A 19,351-nucleotide genomic window follows, 5' to 3' on the forward strand; every position below is an offset into this window, starting at 1 on the left:
TTAATTTTATTAGCAGCTATGTGCTAGTAGTGAGTAACTACGTACCCACTATCATCACACTAGTAGTGAGTAACTACGTACCCACTATCATCACACTAGTAGCTCCATACTAGTCTGTGAGTAACTCCGTACCCACTATCATCACATTAGTAGCTCTATACTAGTCTGTGAGTAACTCCGTACCCAATGGCGTACCTCCCCCGAGTGGGAGTACCATATACAACCATCTATAACAAGATGCTTAAGTCACTTACTGCTAAGAAGTGACTACACAAATTGACCCCTCCATTGCACATTGCAGTATAATTTCTGGTATTACAACACAAATTTTTGGACGTCCTTAATAGAGGTCAACTTAAAAACTAGTGCATAGGTCTTGTGGAGTCTCGGCTGACCTAACCACACCACTGGTGACTTCCTACAAAAAATGTGGCGCCGAAGTCACCACCTATGTACTTTAACTCCGTAAAGTACATGGTCTTCATCTATCATCTATGGAAAGTTGTAAGACATTCCTGCGATGGATTTTTATCACCCTAAAATTATTGTGCACTATTTTAGTGTGAAGAGCTTTTTTTCCTGGGTACCATGGTTCACCCCAAGCTCATTTGTTGCTAAATTCTCCGATTTAACAAAAGATATGTCTGCCTCCGAACACTCCAGTTCAGCCCCAGACTTTGAGTTTACTTCTTAACACTCCGGTTAAGTCAAAACTCACCAGATACAGTAGGATTTACCACTAAGCTCTCCGGCTTAGCCTCCTATCCTAACTCAGCCCGATTTTATGTACACTACATATGTCGGATCCGATACTAACAACAACCAGGCTCGTCTAGAGTGAGATACTACTCACTATTGCCATGTAAAACCTTATTAAATCCTAGAAATGCTCCACTCATTCCCCAAGGGTCATACGACTTATAGGGTTTACACGCACATGAACTTTGTAAGCAAAATAGCCTGTCATGCAATATTACAATTGCTTATGTAGGAAAGTAATATATTTCCCAAATTCATATGGTAGCAACTAAAATGTGCTCACAATCGCACACTTATGTTGAACATAGGCAAGACTACACTTGCAAAATGCTATAGGGCGTCCCCCATGCATGAAACTGTCCAATCAAACTAGTCTTACTGCTAACCTCTAGATTTAGATTATCCGGAACTAAATCAATCTGTTAGCACTAGTACACCATCATGGTCTTGCTACCTAGAGCTTCTCCGAGCTCTGTAATTGGGTTTTATCCCAACTTATGGCTATATTTGGTAATTTTCAAAGTTCAAATTTTATCTTACACACTTTATCACTACAGACAAGTGTACATACAGACCTGCCAAAGAGTCAAGTTACATGCACAAGCCTTGGCGTCCCATTCCACAAGACTACAATCAATTCCGTGAGAATTTGATGTCCCATACCATCAAATTACCACCAAACCAATTGATGTGACATATAAAAAGGCTCTTTCCTCCCTCGAAAGATCACCACAAACTCTCGTGCAGTGGGATGTCGACGCATGGCAATAAAAAGAAGAGAAAACCATGCTAGTAAGTTTAAGAACAGTTCTCTTCGTCGATCAACTTCTATAAGGGCATTGAGCATTACATCTCAAGACTATACCCCTTCAGATTTACCTTTGATTTCTACAAATCAATCCTAAATCTGCTATTATTATCTAGGCATATACTAATCCTTCAGATTAGTACTCCTAGATAAACCATTCAATTGAGTACTGCTAGCAGCACTGCTAGCCCCTTTATCCCAAGTAATACACACCTTAGGGATTACTTGTACAAGGCAATCCACGTGACGAAATGAAACTAGTCATTACTCTCTAGGCCCAAGTAGTGACACTATTTTGTTACTACCAACAAGGGCCAGCTTGCCTCTACGGGCCAAGGCTCTCTTGTTGCTACAAATAGTAAGCAACTTGTTTGGACACAAGGCATAACCACATCAAGACTACGCTTGTACATGGTTCTCATTTGCTAAAGTTTATCACAATCTTCTAGCATCTGTTAAAAGATTGTGAAGGGTTATGAGCACTACGGCTCAATTAGGCTTACCTTGATTTCTCGTGATAAGCACTTCGTCTAATTTGGGCACAACTGACGCCACTGCCGGTCCTCTTAGCCCAAGTAAAACACACCGCAGTTATAGATTTACACTATAGCCAAACTACGTGACTTTGATGGTCAATACTAAGTGTATGCTCAGCTTAAATTTAGTCTCTCCGAACCAAATGTGTGATCACCACATGTGCTATTCTCGAGGCATTACGGCCATAGACGTGTTCACTAGGCACAACGGCCATAGAACGGCTCTCTCTCAAAGGACTCGGCACTACGACCGTGGGATTTGTCTCTCTCTTAGCACGCGGCGCTACGGCCGTGTGTGCGGTGGGTCTCTTTCGTGGAAAACGAGCACTACGGCCACACGGCGCAACGACCGTGTTGGGTTTGTTTCGTGGGGTGTGCCGTTGTTTTGTGTTTTTTTTTAAATAAAATAAAATAACAGGACGGGTCGGCCCTCGCCACTTCGGGCGTGGCCGCCCGCCCATGGGGAGTGTCCACACGATTCTGGCTGGCCGCCCGTTGCCAGCTGTGGGCAGGCCCATATGTGATGGCATCAAGGGCTTGCCGCCCGTTATTTTCATTATTCATAAAAATGAATAATGAAAATATATTAAAAAAATAAATGACTTTTTAACCCTTTTCTTTTTTTTTCTTTTTTTTGGGTTGCTGGTGGCCTGCAGCGCTAGTGGTTGGCCGTTTGTCGCCGGCTGTCCGGTGGCCGCCGCCATCGCCGTTGTGGCTGGCCGGCGCCGCCACCTGGCTGGCCGCCCATGGCTGGCCGCGGCCACCGCCGCTGGCTAGCCTGGCTGGTTGGCCGCCCAGGCCTGGCTGGCCTGGCCTTTGGCCGCCTAGGCTCCTCGCGCTATGAGACCTACGCGCTACACGACGGAGCTTCCTCTTCACACGTGGGGCTGATCTTCAACATGTGGGGCTGAATACTGTTCTTCGTCCCCCCACTCAACGCAAGTCGCCCCCCAGGCTCTTCAACGCAGCCGTGGGGCTAGTGGGGCTAATCTTCGCAGTGGGCCTGCTCTTCGCCCCACGTCAAAGCAGGCGCTCCATGGGCTCTTCGCCCCACCTCAAAGCAGGCGCTATGCTGCGCTGCTTTTGCAGGTCGTGGGGCTGGTGTCGCCCCCCACACACAGTCGTGTGTTTCAACGCTTTCGGGTCTGCGCCCCCCCTTCCACACAGCTTCAATGCATCTTTGGCAGACAATTTCAACGTAGAGAAAAACAAACAAAACGAGATGCTTTGCTTACCTGCGATGCTGCTTGCTGTGTGCGACGGGGAGAGAGAGAGAGAGAGAGTGAATTCTTCCCTTCCATTCTTCTTGGCCGCTTCCCTCCACACACTCCATTGGAGATAAGGATGAGAAGATCCGGTCCCCCGGTCACGCACGGGCTCTGACAATCCCATCGAACCACGCTCTGATACCAGTGTTAGATATCCGTAACGCCGCTACGGGCATTACCACAAGAGGGGACGGCCTCTGGCTCACCACCCAGCCATAGAGGAAGAATGAGGATTTCCCCTCATCCCCCAGGCTATATAGTGTGTGGCCTGCCGTCCACACTAGCCTGGCCGCCCATGACTCCGCATGGGCGTCCTCTCCCACTGAACCCCGGATATGGCCATCCGGTCTGCCGCCATCGGTCACATGCGTTACAGCCTATGTGACATGGCCTGTACTTGAATCTAATCAAATCTACTCTGATTGATTTGTTTGCAGCTCATTTTGATGCCCTCATATGGTTTGGCACTAGATTGCACAAGGGACATGTCTTTAGGCATTTGGGATATCCTATTGGGGTGCAGGTTTTAAATATTTAATTATTTTCTTGGGTGATCATGACCAATTTATAGGAAAATTACTTATTGAAAATCTGACGAATGGCCATTGCATGTGAGGTTAAGGAGAATTTAGAAAATTCTAAATGCTTATGTGTTGTATTTCCTCCCTCTCATGGATTGGAAGAAAACTCACCTCCAAAAATTTAACTCAATGCTGTTGAAGTTCTTTCGAGGGAAACATGGGAGTAGGCCCTTTTCTTTGATCAGTTGGTCATCTATTGCTCAGGCAAAACACTATGGGGGGTTGGGTATTCTGAATTTAAAGATTTATATAAATTCAAGAAGGGGAGCTCTTGTACATAAAATGTTTGATTCTATGGCCTTGTGGTGCCTTTTGCGTGGGCTTTTTTGCATGCTACTAATGCTTACTTTAAAGGTTCTTTGGCTTTGGATGACTTGACTAAAGCCTTCTCTCATGATCCACTGAAAACTAGTTGTCTAAATTCTCAAATGTTATTATGCTCTTGGAAACATTAGTGATCTTTGTTGATTTGGAATGGCAAAATTAGATACACTTGTAACTCTTTAGTAGAGAAGAATGTGCATTGGAGTTTTTTGTTTAGAACTCCACCTACTTATGTGCTTAAAACAAAGAGTAAATATTTCCATAATAAAGACTGGCCCTTGCATAGATCACACACACATCAAATTTTTTATCTCAACCATGTCTTGGATCCAACTTCTAGCCCTTGATCATCACTCTTTCGTCTCGTCAGACATCTTTAACATACATCTTTAACGTAGCCAAAACTGATTTAGGGTTCATACAAAACACACAACAACATCCAGTACTACAAACAAAAAATTACATAGGTTTTCGCAGCTAGACATAGCGACCACAGTAGCATTTTTTCGCTGCACAGCAGCAAAAATACGCTACCGAGGAGCAAAATTTTACTACTCACCAGTGAAGCTAGGAGTGAAATTTCACTACTTTTAGCAGTGACTGGCAAAACTTTGACTCCTACCTAAATTGCCCGCCGATAGGTGTCAATACCTACCTACTTACCTATTGCTGCACATGTAGAGCGACGCCTGCAGCGCGAGTTTTCCTCCCACCTCTACTCATCCCTCAAGCCTCTTCAATAAATCAAGTCTCCCTCTCCAAGGTAAGCTCTCTTCTTGCATTCTTCCCTCTTTCATGCTTTTATGTGTTCTTCCAAGCTTTCGTGGAAAGCTTGGAAATAGGGTTTAGGTAAGCTTCTCTCACTTCCCCTCTCTCCTTTTCTCCCTTCCCCTCTCTTTCCTCTTCCTTTCCCTAACCTTAGCCTAATGCATAGAGCTTTAATAAAGAGCTTTGATGGAGAGCTCTCTAGCTCTCCATCAAAGCTTTCTATTAAGCATTCTATACATTATGCATAGGTTTAGGCTTAACATAAACTAGCTAATCCATTCACTTATGCATTAAGAGTAGTGTTTAGGGCACTCACTTCTTTTTTCTCTTGTTCTTGTTTCTTACTAATATGTTAATGAAGACTAATGCGTTTTATTTATTATGGTTCTTTTTTGTAGGCATATTCAAGTGAGCAAGGTTTTGGATATAGCCTTATGCTTGCATACTGCTTATGCATACACCTTATGCATAGGCCTTATGCCGTATGCATATGGCTTATGAAAAGGCCTTATGCATACGGCTTATGCATAGACCTCTTATGCAGAATGAACTATTGTTTTGATTCTATATGATAATCTTTTGTAGATCTATTCAAGCGAATGACCTCTAAGGGCATAGGCCACGCATCCCTTTCATATACGGATTCGGCTAGTAGAGGTGAGACCCCTTTTATTATGCTTCCTCTATTTGTGTTTTTGCACCCTTGGGTGCCGGGGATCAGGTTTAGGGTTTAGGTATGCATACCGCATATCGCCTATGCATAAGGCCTATGCATAGGCCTTATGCATACGGCATACGGCATACGGCTTACGCATAGGCCTTATGCATAGGCCCTATGCATACAGCATACAACTTATGCATAGCCGTATGCATATAGCTTATGCATACGGCCTATGCATAGGCCGTATGTATACGGCATACAGCCTATGCATAGGCCCTATGCATAGGCCCTATGCATCAACCGTATGCATACGGCCTATGCTTGATGGCATTTATGCAGGATGAAGGGGAAGAAGAGGAGGATCCAGATGATTAGCGTGAAGCAAGTGAAGAGGACGAGGAATCGGATGATGAAGATCACTCAGAATCTGATGAGGATTCCAGTTAGACACCCACCTCTTCATACCTCTTTTGTAAAAACTTTATGTATATATGGCCAAAGGCCTAACAATTTCTGAGATATAATAACTTTTTGGGATCAATTGCATTCTCCTCCACAATGTTTGTGTTTCTTATATTTGTGTTTGTGTTTCTTGTATTTGTATTTGTGTATTCTCCACAATCTGAATCTGAATCTGTGACTCTGTTTTAATTATATAAAGAAAGAGCTAGGAGGCAGACTCAGGAGTCCTGTGCAGACTCCCCATTCTGCCCCAACTCGTTTTTTGCTATGCAGAATGTTCGCTGCTCAACAGCAAAATATCATTACTCAGCACCATTATTTTTGCTGCAAAGCAGCAAACCCTGCAGAGCGAAAATCGCAGAGTTTCTAGCAGAGCAAAAATGGCCCGCCACCTACCTGCACTTCTATTTATAAAAACACTGTTATTTTTGCTGCTAGACCCTCATTCTGTTGTAGTGGGAGGGAGATGTACAACCCTGTCACCCATAATGGCCAGGCGAGTTTTTTCAAAGTATCATCTAGGATAGTTGTCATTGTGCTTCATCATAAGGCTTGATGTGCAACTCCTTAGTACCTTTCAATAAAGTACCGAATTCTTCATATTGGAGAAACTTGAATGTAGGAGGTAATCTTGATTTTTTGTTTTATTCTCATATTTAAAATAGACATAAATTTTGATTTGTAGTTCAAAATAGCATACTTAGAAAAGAGAAATTTTTTTTGCTCTTTTCAAATTTTTCCTTTTTCAGTCACTTTTTATCATTATATGGTGTTTTATAGCATCAACCTCTTCTACAATTAATTGGCCTCTTGGGCACAAAATGACTTCAAAGCCTTAACAACATTACACATACTTGATTAACTCACATGCTATAATTAGTATTTATAATATTTTCCCCTTGAAAACATTGGTCTATCTCACTTGAAGGAGCTTTCTCTAGAGGCATACCTAGAAAGATTATATTCCAAGATTCATCGGTTTATAATTTTTATAATAGGTAAAATACATGGCCAATCAAAAATTACACCTCAAGCTAATGAAGCCCTAAAGTTGCAAGTGACATCACTCAATTCCTAGCTATTTGGCATGAGAGAGAGAGAGAGAGAGAGAGAGAGAGAGATGACCTTATACTCAAGTAAACTATGCCTCATCTTCTACTCCTGGTTCCATGATGTTATATGTCTATCTTAAAATAGACATGGCTTTTGATTTGTAGTCTAAAATAGCATCATACCATAAAAATAGAAACTAGAAAAATCTATGTTCACACTTGTTCATTTATAAATAAAAATCTAAAGAAAATATAAGAATATGTATTCACACTTTTGGTTTATAAAGAAATAATACACTAGTGTTTTTGCTCTTTATAAAGAGAATCCGTTATATACACATCCCGATTCATGGTGTTTGCTTAATAAATGTACAACCCATAATTACACTGAACATTGTAAAAATCGATAAACACCAAATCAAGAAATTCATTACATACTTCAAAGAGAGGATAATGTAAGGGGCATCAATGAGAGCATTAACCTTACTTAGAAGACTATTCATCAAATCCCCAATAGCGATGCCAAATGTAAAATGAAGTGCACAACAAAGTCTTATCATCTTAGCCTACTAAAAAAAACACTACAACAAGGAAGATAATCATGACTCGCCTTGTTCTACAGCATCTTATCATCTTAGCCTACTAAAAAAAACACTACAACAAGGAAGATAATCATGACTCGCCTTGTTCTACAGCATCTTCCAATGTAAAAAAAATGGTCCATGACATGGCTTAATATATATATATATATATATGAGAAAGATAATTAAACCAATGTGTATATGAAAACATCCACCAGTTATATGCACCCAATGAATAGAGTAGTATAAGAAGTAAAGTGTGTGTGAGAGAGAGAGAGAGGGAGAAGGGGGGGGAGAGTTTGTCCTTTTTTGATGCAACTCTACTTTTGGTATAGGATATGCCTCTTATTTTTCTACCTCTTGATTGATTCTTACGTGCCTCTAATCATTCAAGTCCTTTAATGGAACTTGTTATGCATATCTAGTAGCAACTATTTGAGAATTGAGTATTCTAGATCATGCCATATGCTAGAAATAATGTAAACATTGTATACTCACTATGACTCATATTTATTATATTCTCCATTGCAACTTTAAACACTCAGTCAAGGTTTGGACACTAGATAAATACAAACACTCAGTCCAAAGTGTTTACGATGCTCTATGATGATAGAAACTAATAGGGGTTCTTCAACAGTGGCCCGAAACATTTGGCCACAAATTATACTTCACTAACTCGATATTTTCACTACATACTTCAAAGGGAGGATGACGCAATGGGAATCAACCTTACTTAGAAGGAAGTTCATCAAAACCCTTGGGGAGTTCACTCTATGTAAACCATCCCGTGCATTCAAGGCATATTTTTAAAATCCCCTGTTTGTGAATATTGTATGACTAAAAGACACCCTTTTTCTATACAAATCTGTAACTTTTTTCCAAAATTTGTGTTATGGCACCCCTTTATAAATATATTTGTGTAAAAAATATGGTTTAGAAATGTCCTTTTGCTAAACTCATGTCATAGTCACATTTTTTCGATGTGACCCACCCGAGTCAGATCCCCCATAGCAATGGCAAATGTTAAATGAAGTGCACATAACTAATATTATTATAGACAATGTTGGTCTATGTAGAAACCTAGCAAGGATTACAAATCCTCATGTTCTTAACCTACTAGACAAAAACACTAAACTAAGGAAGGTCAATCATGACTCTTTCATTACTCGCCTTGTTTTAGAGCATATTTTAATGTAGAGAAAAATGGTCTATGACATGTATTATTATATATATAAGAAATAACACAAAACCAATGTGTATATGAAAACATCCACCAACTCAACATGCTCCTAAAGACGAGAGTGCTACAAGAAATAAAGTGTATGTGTGTGTCTGTTAGTCATAGAGAGAGACAGGGGGGGAAGATTGTCCTTTTCTACACATCTCTAATTTTGGTGTAGGATATACGTTCTATTCTTCTTCCTTTTGATTGATTCTTACATGCCTCAAATCAACCCCTCCTAGTATTGTCATGAGGTACTGATTATTAATGAAAATGTTTTTGGTAATTATATTAGATATGAATGCTCCACCCTTAGGCAAATATATTAGATATGAATGCTCCATCCTTAGGCAACTACGTAGGTACCGACTAACTCTACTCTATAACCCGTCGTATATGAGGAAATATCATTTATGAATAGCATGGTTGCTTGGTAATTCTCATTTTAAACATCGAATGGTGGCCAACTATGGCTAGATGGCTAGAGACGATAGAGACGATTCTGGAGAAAGTTAGCACATAACCAGCTAGGCTACACGCATGTGCATTAGGTTAAATATCACCTAGCAATAAAGGAGCCATAAGAATAGACCTTTCTTTGGCATGAGATCTCACACTAGCCTACTTGTGGGAGGTGCGGATGGGGGGGGGACTCCCCTTCATGGGGGTCCAGGAGGGGACTTATTCCCCCATCTCATGAGGGCCATTATACCAAGACCTATTTAGCTTTTGCTGCCCAATCATCTGAGCGACTGGTGGTTAATTAATGATTGCAATTAAAAACATGTGTAAAAAGCTATACTAAACAATGATGCTTTTTGGCCTATATATGAGTACTTTGCTCTAGGTTTTCTACACAATTCTCATATCCCTTGTATTCTAGCTTACAACCTTTTCTCACTATTTTTTCCAGTCAGTTATCAAAGCTTCTTCCTGAAGCACCCGGTTGGGAAGCAAATGCTATCGATTTATAAGCACTTACAAAAATATAAATCATTTTTTATTTTACATATTCTCTATGTATCTCTAGTTTGTTAAAGATTCTATTTTCCACTACCCGTAGTTCTTGCAAATTCCAATCATTCAAGTCCTTAGATGGAACACATTATGCATAGCTAGCAGTAGGTATTCAAGAATTGAGCATTCTAGTTCATGCCATATGCTAGAGCTTCTAGAGTGAATCTTAATGGAAATCTTACTCGTTTAATTGAAATATGCAGGTTTGCTAGGTAGGTTGCCCTCTCAGCCCCCATTTTGTTTTTGTCATTACTACTCATCCCCTCTTCTGCTATCTAGAGCACTTAGCTATGCAAGGGGAGCTTATTGGTCTGACTATGCAGCATAAAATATTGCTGGGTTGGGATTTGCTAATGATACATTCATGTTTCTTAAATGCTCTTAATGCAAACATCCAGAAATGTCTAAATTTATACTCTCTGGGGGGCAGCTGGCCTTTGATTAAATCTAAATAAATCTACTATGTAGCTCATTTTGATGCCCTCATATGGTTTGGCACTAGATTGCACAAGGGACATGTCTTTACGCATTTCGGATATCCTATTGCGTTGCAGGTTTCAAATATGCAATTAATTTCTTAGGTGATCATAACTAATTTAGAGGAAAATTGCTTATTGGAAATCTGACGAATGGCCATTGCATGTGAGGTTAAGGAGAATTCAGGCAATTCTAATTCCTTATGTGTTGTATTTCCTCCCCCTCTTGGATTGGAAGAAAACTCACCTCCAAAAATTTAACTCAATACTCTTGAAGTCCTTTTGGGGGGAACATGGGAGGAGGCCCTTTGCTTTGATCAGTTGGTCATCTATTGCTCAACCAAAACACTATGGGGGATCGGGTACTCTGAATTTAAAGATTTATATAAATGCAAGAAGGGGCACTCTTATACATAAAATGCTTGATTCTGTGGCCTTATGGTGCCTTTGCTTGTGGGTTATTTTGCATGCTACTAATGTTTACTTTCATCGTTCTTGGGCTCTTGATGACTAAAGTTGTCATGAGAATATATTTTAAGTCCTCTTTAAGAATATTATTTTCCCCTATTGAGTAATTTGGGCACGCCTAGGTTACTCTTGCATCATACCGGCTAGGTTAATATCGTGGGTGACACCACTATAAATATTAATACGTGTGGTATATGACGTATGCTTGGGACCGTCTATGATTATTTCAGTTAGGTTTGTATGGCAGGGTGATTCCTGGGGTACTTACGCCTGGTAGTCATGAGTTGGTGATGGTTTGTGCCTGTTTAATATTTGTGGGATTAATTTAATTGTTAATTAAGCTTATATTTTCAGGTAATAAAGATTACGAGGATTGATGAATAATGTCGAGGAGAATGTTTCTTATGCGCATCATATTTATTTTTACAAGCGTAGCTTGTAACCTTAGTAGTTGATTTTTCCATTCTGATACATTGGGAAAAATACATTTATAATATTGAATTTATTAAAGCCTAAAGGCTTTACCCTAGCCCCAATTTTTGGGACACTCTATTTTTGTTGTGGAAGAGTGTCGTACTCTCTAAAAGCACACTTTGTATATTTTTGGGGGCTATGGCCTATTTTTGATAAAAAAGCTAATAAAAATACTCTTGTGTGGGGAGAAGGCCACGCACAAGGGGGGAAGATTGCACCCAGCATGTTTGTCTTGGAGCTAAGTATTATGTTTGCTATGCTTTTGTTCAATTTATTTGATTTTGTTGAAACCTGCAAAGCATGTGTTTTCATGGTTGAATTTATGTGTTGAATTTCTCAAGTGTTCCACAAGCTATCCTAGAGAACGATTCCGTTTTCAGTGGTATCAGAGCTTGGGCTAGGAGATTCGTGGAAAGGTGGGAAAGGTCTTCATCAACACAACTCTCAAGAAAGTTGTAGGCTTTTAACCGGTGGGCAAAAGAAGGGTTTGTGGTCTTTAACCAAAAATTCAAATTCTCGAACTAGCTCTACTTCTCAAACCCACTTACCTCTTCCCAAAACCATTCTTCTTCATCAAAAAGTGATTTTTCTCAAAGCTTCATGAATTTCAGATCTGACTGTACAGATGGATTCCCCATGGCCAAAAACCTCACCTGCCCTGCTCTCAGAATCAAAAGAGGTTCAAGCTGCAAAAATCCTATAATTGATGGTCTACATGTTTTGTGAGTAACTAGCTTTGTAAATCAATCAAAAAGAAGTAAAAGCGATGCGCCAAAATGTAGCCTGACGGGCGGGAATTATCGCCGTGTGCTTTCCAAGTCATGAGCTCACAAAAGAGCTTAACATAGTTAATTAAGCTAAATTAAAAGCTTAATTAAATTCCACTCTTTCCATTCCCTAGGTCAACATCAACTCTCTACCTAAGGTTTCACACCATTCAAATACAATTTTTGCAGGAAAACCAAGGTTTTCAATTTTCAGATTTTGAGGGTGCAGAAAATTGATTTTTCAGGGCTCAAAGAGGCTTAAAAGGGACAAATAAATGCCAAAAAATTCCAGAATAATTTTTGAAAAAATCTAAAAAATTATTACAGAGGTTTGGCCAAGTTTTCAAAATTGTTTGAGCAGTGTTCAAGGTGTAGAAAATTATTTCTTCAGCATTTCGACTAGCCCAAGTCTCCTAAATCACTCGGAATTGCTCGGGACTTGTGCGAAACGAAGGGAATTCGACCCAGCCATTGAACCAAAGTCTTTGTTCAGTTTCAACACAAATCAAATTGCGGGAGAATTGAGATAAGTACAATCATTTGCTTTATTTACATACATCAAATAATATCAATTTTACTTATTTACATTGTTTGCATGAGCACTATGGCAAATTTTCCTATTTTACTTTCAATTCAAGAGCAACTCCAATCTCTACAACAACAAATTGTAGAAGAGAGTGAGATGCGAATTGAATTGGAGCGACAGCTCATGAGTCGAAGGCGTAAGCATGACTCTTTGCCATCTTATGATGAAGACGACACCATCTAAAGAGCTGTCAATGCTACACTTCAAGCACAAAATTCACAGAAAGATTCTAAAATCAGTCGTAAAGCTTTTTCATTTCAGAATTATGATGGCAAGAAAGATGCTCAAGTCCTTTTGGCATGGCTTAGTCAATTGGATGAGTACTTTTCGGGGGAGAAATTTTCCGAGAAGGACAAGATCAAATGTGCGGCTAATCACATGGTGGATAGCGCAGCTTTATGGTGGAGCGTCATCAAGCAAGGACGTGACAAACCGGATTCATGGAAAAGGTTTCGAAGGCTAGTGAAAAAGCATTTCTTACCTTCACAACTTAAAACTAAAGCTAGGCATCAATGGGATACATTGCATCAACTTGAAAAAGAAAGCTTGTCTCAGTATGTGGAGAAGTTTTGGAATACATTACTACAGGTACAGCTCGTGGAGAAAGTCAATGAGAAGAACCAAAAAAAGAGGAAATTCATTTCGGGCCTTAAGTCTACAATTAGGGCCGATGTGAATATGTTTAGACCTCATTCACTTTCTACAGCTATATCTTTGGCAACAAATTCCGAACGTAAAAATGGTTTTCCTAGAGAGGCCAAGTCATTTGAGAGTAACCACTCTAAACCTTTTCAAGTCATTTGAGAGTAACCACTCTAAACCTTTTTCTAAACCTTTTCATGCTTCAAGAAATTTTCATAAGCCAGGATTTGACAAAGGCAAGGAGATGGTAAAAGGCAAATCAAATTCAAAGAAAGTCAACAGTGGCAAAGGTCCTCCAATCAAATGTTTTCGATGTCATAAAGAAGGACATATAGCACCAAATTGCCCAGATCGTGCAAAGAATCCGACACCTGCGGCACGAGTCAATATGCTTGAAGGGTACGACAATCAAGATGAATCGCTCAAGCAAGAGGGTAACTCTGACCCCGACTATTCACAAGCAGAAGGTAAGCCTCAAGCTCATTCGCTACTCAAAATAAAAGGAAAAATTAATGAGCATGAAGTTATTGTTTTGCATGACGATGGTAGCACTCATGACTTTATTTCTGAAAAGGCAATTAGAGCTTTAAACATTCAACCTTCACCTACACATTATAGAGTTAAAGCTGCATTTACTCGAACCAAGTATAATTGCATGCAAGAGGTGAAAGGTTTAACTTTAAGCATCAATTCCTTAACAAAAAAAAGGGATTTCTTAGTTGTGTAGATGTAATATTGGGTATGCCTTGGAGACATATGTACAACCCTATTATAGACTATAATACACATAGCATTTGTGTAAGGAAGGACAATGAAAATATTTTCCTCCAATGTCTAGTCAAAGGAGAGACGAGCCCTTTATTGAGTCATACTCAAGCAAAGCAAGCTCTTAGGAAAAGAGAGAAGACTTATATGGTTTGGGTTAACCAGCTTAGCGTTGAGTTTAACACATCCAAAAGTCCAAAACTTGATCCTTATATCTCCAAATTCAGGGATTGTTTTATGGAAGATTTACCTCCTGGATTACCTAAGTCTAGGCCTGAAGACCATAGTATTGACTTATTGCCAAACAACTCTCCACCTTGTAAAGCTCCTTATAGAGTCAACAACTTAGAGCAAAAAGAAATCCAAAAACAAATCGAGGATTTGTTAGAAAGAGGCCTTATTAGACCTAGCAGTTCACCCTTTGGAGCTCCAGTCCTTCTTGTTAAAAAGAAGAATGGAACTTTCCGAATGTGTGTTGACTACCGAGCATTGAACAAAATCACTGTCAAGAACAGATACCCTATCCCTAGGGTAGATGACTTACTTGATAAGCTTAGAGGTTCAAAGGTCTTTAGCAAGATTGACTTAAAGTCTAGTTATCATCAAGTACGCATGACTGAGTCAGACATATTCAAGACTGCATTTAGAACCTAGACTGGCCATTATCATGAGCTTTTGGTTATGCCATTTGGTTTGACCAATGCTCCAACTACATTCAGTCGTATGATGAATCGCATTTTCCTAAAGTTTCAAAGATTTGTTGTGGTGTTCTTTGATGATATTCTTGTTTTCAGCGAGAATCGTCAACAGCAGCATGAGCAACACTTGGAGCAAGTGTTTAACCTTTTGAGAGAAAATGAATTGTATGTCAATCCTGAAAAGAGTTCTTTCTTTCAAAAAGAGATTGAATACTTAGGTCATATAGTATCAGCTGAAGGAATCCATGTGGATCCTAAGAAGATTGAGTGTATAGCCTCTTGGCCTACACCTCGAGACATTCATGACCTTAGATCTTTTCTAGGTCTATGTAGTTACTATAGGAAGTTTGTCAAGAATTTCGCTTATATTGCACATCCTTTGACGGAACTTCTCAAGAAAACTACATTTTTCCATTGGATCGAAAGTCAAGATAAATCTTTTCTAGTACTCAAGGATGCATTAACTCATGCACCAGTTCTTACATTACCTGACTTTCAAAGACCATTCTTTGTGGTAGTAACTGATGCTAGTGGCAAAGGTTTTGGTGCTGTGCTTATGCAAGACAACCATCCTTCTGCCTATGAAAGTCGAAAGCTAACACCTGCTTGCTGAAACAAATTATAGTACATATGACAAGGAATTAGCAGCAATTGTGCATGCCTTGAAGATTTGGAAGCACTACCTAATGGGTTCAGAATTTGTTATCAAGACCGATCAACAAAGCATTAGGCATTTGCTTTCGCAACCCCTTATTTCAGATAGGCACATCAAATGGGCATCTTTCATACAAAGTTTTCAACCCATGATTCAATACCAACCTGGAAAGGAAAATGTTGTTGCCGATGCTTTAAGTAGAAGACCACATATCAACAACAGTTTCGCTATTGAAAGTGAACCATTTGTACTTATGAAAGCAACTTATGAAGTAGATCCAGATTTTTCTGAGATATGGATCAAATTGCGTGAAAACAATTGGACACCTCAAGGAAATTATTCTCAAAATGATGGCTATCTTTTCTTTGAGAAAAGATTATGTATTACTCAACCCTATAGACAACTTGTCTTAGAAGAGATGCACCAACCACCATTCATGGGACAGAGGAGTTTCCGCAACACTTCAAGTAGTTTCTCGAGAATTCTTTTGGCCTCATTTGAAAAATGATGTAGCAAAATTTGTAGCTAAGTGTAACATTTGTCAAGCAATTAAAAGCTACAAAGGCAAAGCTTTGGGATTGCTTATGCCTTTGCCCATTCCAAACCGACCATGGGAACAAGTGCCTATGGACTTCATTACAGGCTTTCCTACTACTTCCAGTCATCATGACATGATTTGGACAATAGTGGACAGGTTTAGTAAGCAAGCCTATTTCATTCCATGTAAAAAGACACTGACTTCTCAGCAAGCTGCGACCATATTTGTCAAGCAAATCTTTGTTCATCATGGTCTACCCAAAGTGATAGTTTCTGATAGAGATTCCAAATTTTGTAGTCACTTTTGGATTGCTCTTTTCTCAAACTTAGGCACTAAGTTTACGGCTTTTCATCTTGAATCAAATGGACAGACTGAAGTCACGAATAGCACTATCTTGGATATGCTTAGAGCCTATGTTCCCAGCAACCTAGTTCATGGGATAAGTACATACATCTACTCCAATTTGCTTATAATAATACTCCTCATTCTGCTATTGGTCGAGCACCATTTGAGATTATCTATGGCAGAGCTTTGCCTATTCCGGCTACTAGACTCTCCCATAAGATTGAAGCTGCTGACCAATATACTCGAGACTTTGATTGTATTTTATCTGAAGTGCGTGATTGTATTGCAAGAGCTCAAGAGAAGTATATATTTCAAGCAAATAGGAAGCGTAAAGATTTTTCATTCCAAGAAGGTGATTATGTACTTTTGAGAATTGAGAAGAAACGATTGAAGAGTGTGGAAAAACTCCCTGCGGTTAAACTTGCACCTAGATACTATGGACCATTTAAAATTATTGAAAAGATTAACGATGTGGCCTATACACTAGAGTTGCCATCTAATTGGAATATCCACAACTCTTTCCATATTCATCTCTTGAAACCCTTTCGAGGAACACTTCCTTCTCACCCAATATATGAGGAACCACCTCTTATTGAAGGACAGGAAGAAGTCTTAGTTCCTGATGCTATTATTACAATGCTCTTTGACAACAATAGAAATTGATAAGGGGTCTTCACCATATGCCTAAAACATTTGGCCACAAATTATACTGGTCTTTCATTAATGATATGGCATGATGGCTAGAATTAAAGTTGTATTTGTTGCGAATTGATAGACTTTTTAACAATACCTTTTATTGTACTTTGTCGACCCACCCCTTTTAGTCATCCTTTAATGTGATCACCATATAAACTAACCGAGATTAAACAAGAGGTTTTTGGCTATTCCAAACAATCACAGTACTTATTTGGGCCACAAAGAAACGGGTGACTTTTTAAGGACTGCATTTGAGTGAAGCAACATGCACAACGTACATCGATAGTCACTGCACGAGAATTGATGTGAAGCTTACACGCGGCCTCATGTCTAAGCAATTCCAAACCATCAAAGTACTTAAGTGAGTAAGTCCAAAGAGAACAAGGGGCATGAAGCATACAATGAGGAGACCTTGAAAAGAGAGAGAGAGAGAGAGAGAGAGGCGAGCTTGCAAATAATCTGTGAGTTTCAGATTAGGAAAATTCTCAAAAAAACGCCCGTCTAACTCTCTACTAACAAAAAGTGGGGGACTCGGCTCAATATGGTCAGCAGACCCAGTCGAGCTCGCTGTGGTTGTTCATGACGCAGTCGTTGAGGTCGACGGAGGAATGGACGGGCTGGTGGTTTCCGTTGGCGCAGGTGGCGGAGAGAACGGTGCCGTTGAGGAGGATGTCGTGGCAGGAGTGCGAGAACTCGCAGTTGGCGGTGGCGATGTCGAGGAAGCCGAAGCATTCCTTGCAGCGTAGCACGCCGTTGTCGTTGATGATCTTCTCGTTCAGGTACAGTTGCGATGTGTTGGGCGGGTCGCCGCAGGTGGCCTCCAGGTGCGGCCCGCTGTCGTCTAGCAGCTGGATGTCCTTGCAGGAGAGGCTGAAGTTTCCTCCCTGAAACACACACTGCACAGTACACAGAGCACAATATCGACATCCACACCTCTCTCTCTCTCTCTCTCTCTCTCTCTCTTTCCAAACGCAAACGCACGTCGGCATCCATACTAAACGCACATCGGCACACCTCTCTCTCTCTCTCTCTCTCTCTCTCTCTCTCTCTCTCTCTCGTGAACTTACCTCTCTGTCGGCAAACGCCACGCTCTGCAGGTGAACCACCGCCACGAGCCGCCACGAGTAGGAGCAGCACCTTCACCGCCATATTCTTCTGCATCCTGGCCTGACTTATGAGTATAACACAGAATAGCTAAGGCTCTCAATTGCACACAACCACAGAGCTAGCGCTAAGGCTCTCAATCGCTCTCTTGCTCTTGCTCTTGCGTATTTATACTTTTTCTGCCCGTCTCGCGACCCGACCGACCCACGAAGGGACGTCAACATCCAACTCTTCATGTGGAAGCCCAAAACTTGTGTGTCTTTTTGGGCTTCACGATGGCGGGCATGCACCGCATTGTGTAACCCTCATGATAGTTCGAAATTGAAGGTAGAAGGAGCAAATGTCGCCGCGTAAGCAGCACTAATATGTTCAAGTTCGGCACGATAAGATTTGTTTATCCAAATTACCAGCAGTTATATAGAGTATAAAAAATGGAGAATTTCATTCGGGAAGGGATAATACAAATGCAAGTGAGCATACAAGCACACATGTATGTATACACACACACTAAGTATTGATGCACATAGCATTATCTTATGCATGCCTAAAGCACAAGTGCATGAGATGGCCATAGTATATGACATGGCATCCACACAAGCATCAAAGGAAAGAGCATCCAAGAATCAAGAATCATGCATGAGGAACACAAGCATCCAATTCACTTCAAAAGAGTAGCCAATGGAATGCCAAGAGTCATGCCATCGAGAGCAAAGACCGTGAGCAAATGTCACAAATCACAATGTCACAATAGTGACGCAAAGGGTTGTGGATTCCTTGGAGAGGTGTACCTATAACAATGTCACAAAAGCATGAAGCACTTATTTCAAATTGAGTATGCTACTAATAAGTTGATTCATGAAGAGGGGCAGTGTAGTAAAGATCTGACAAGTAACGCAGGTAGGTAAGTCACATATGGCATGTACATACTTCAAAATTATACTATGGATTTGAATTTTAGACAGGAAGCCTTAAAGAATTGTGTCAACATTTGCATGAACATGACATTTAAACAAAATTAAAAAACTTAACGAAACTTCATTTTTGTCCCAATGCCCCATTTATTATGTGTTGGTAACTCCATTGTCTATGCCATGAACT

At 40.2% G+C, this 19,351-nt stretch overlaps 1 protein-coding gene across 1 annotated transcript; it reads right to left on the minus strand.

The window, feature by feature from the left end:
* Nucleotides 1-17,694: 17,694 nt before the first annotated feature.
* Nucleotides 17,695-18,310, minus strand: LOC147610250 (uncharacterized). Its single transcript, XM_086786246.1, has 2 exons — nt 18,233-18,310; nt 17,695-18,033 (listed from the first exon to the last, which is right to left on the minus strand). Exons 1-2 carry the CDS (start codon nt 18,308-18,310, stop codon nt 17,695-17,697), a joined length of 417 nt encoding a protein of 138 aa, XP_086642372.1.
* Nucleotides 18,311-19,351: the final 1,041 nt, after the last annotated feature.

The sequence above is a fragment of the Cibotium barometz genome, chromosome 49, assembly GCF_041138505.1.
Source record: "Cibotium barometz isolate CiBa-2024 chromosome 49, ASM4113850v1, whole genome shotgun sequence".
Classification (NCBI taxonomy): Eukaryota; Viridiplantae; Streptophyta; class Polypodiopsida; order Cyatheales; family Cibotiaceae; genus Cibotium; species Cibotium barometz.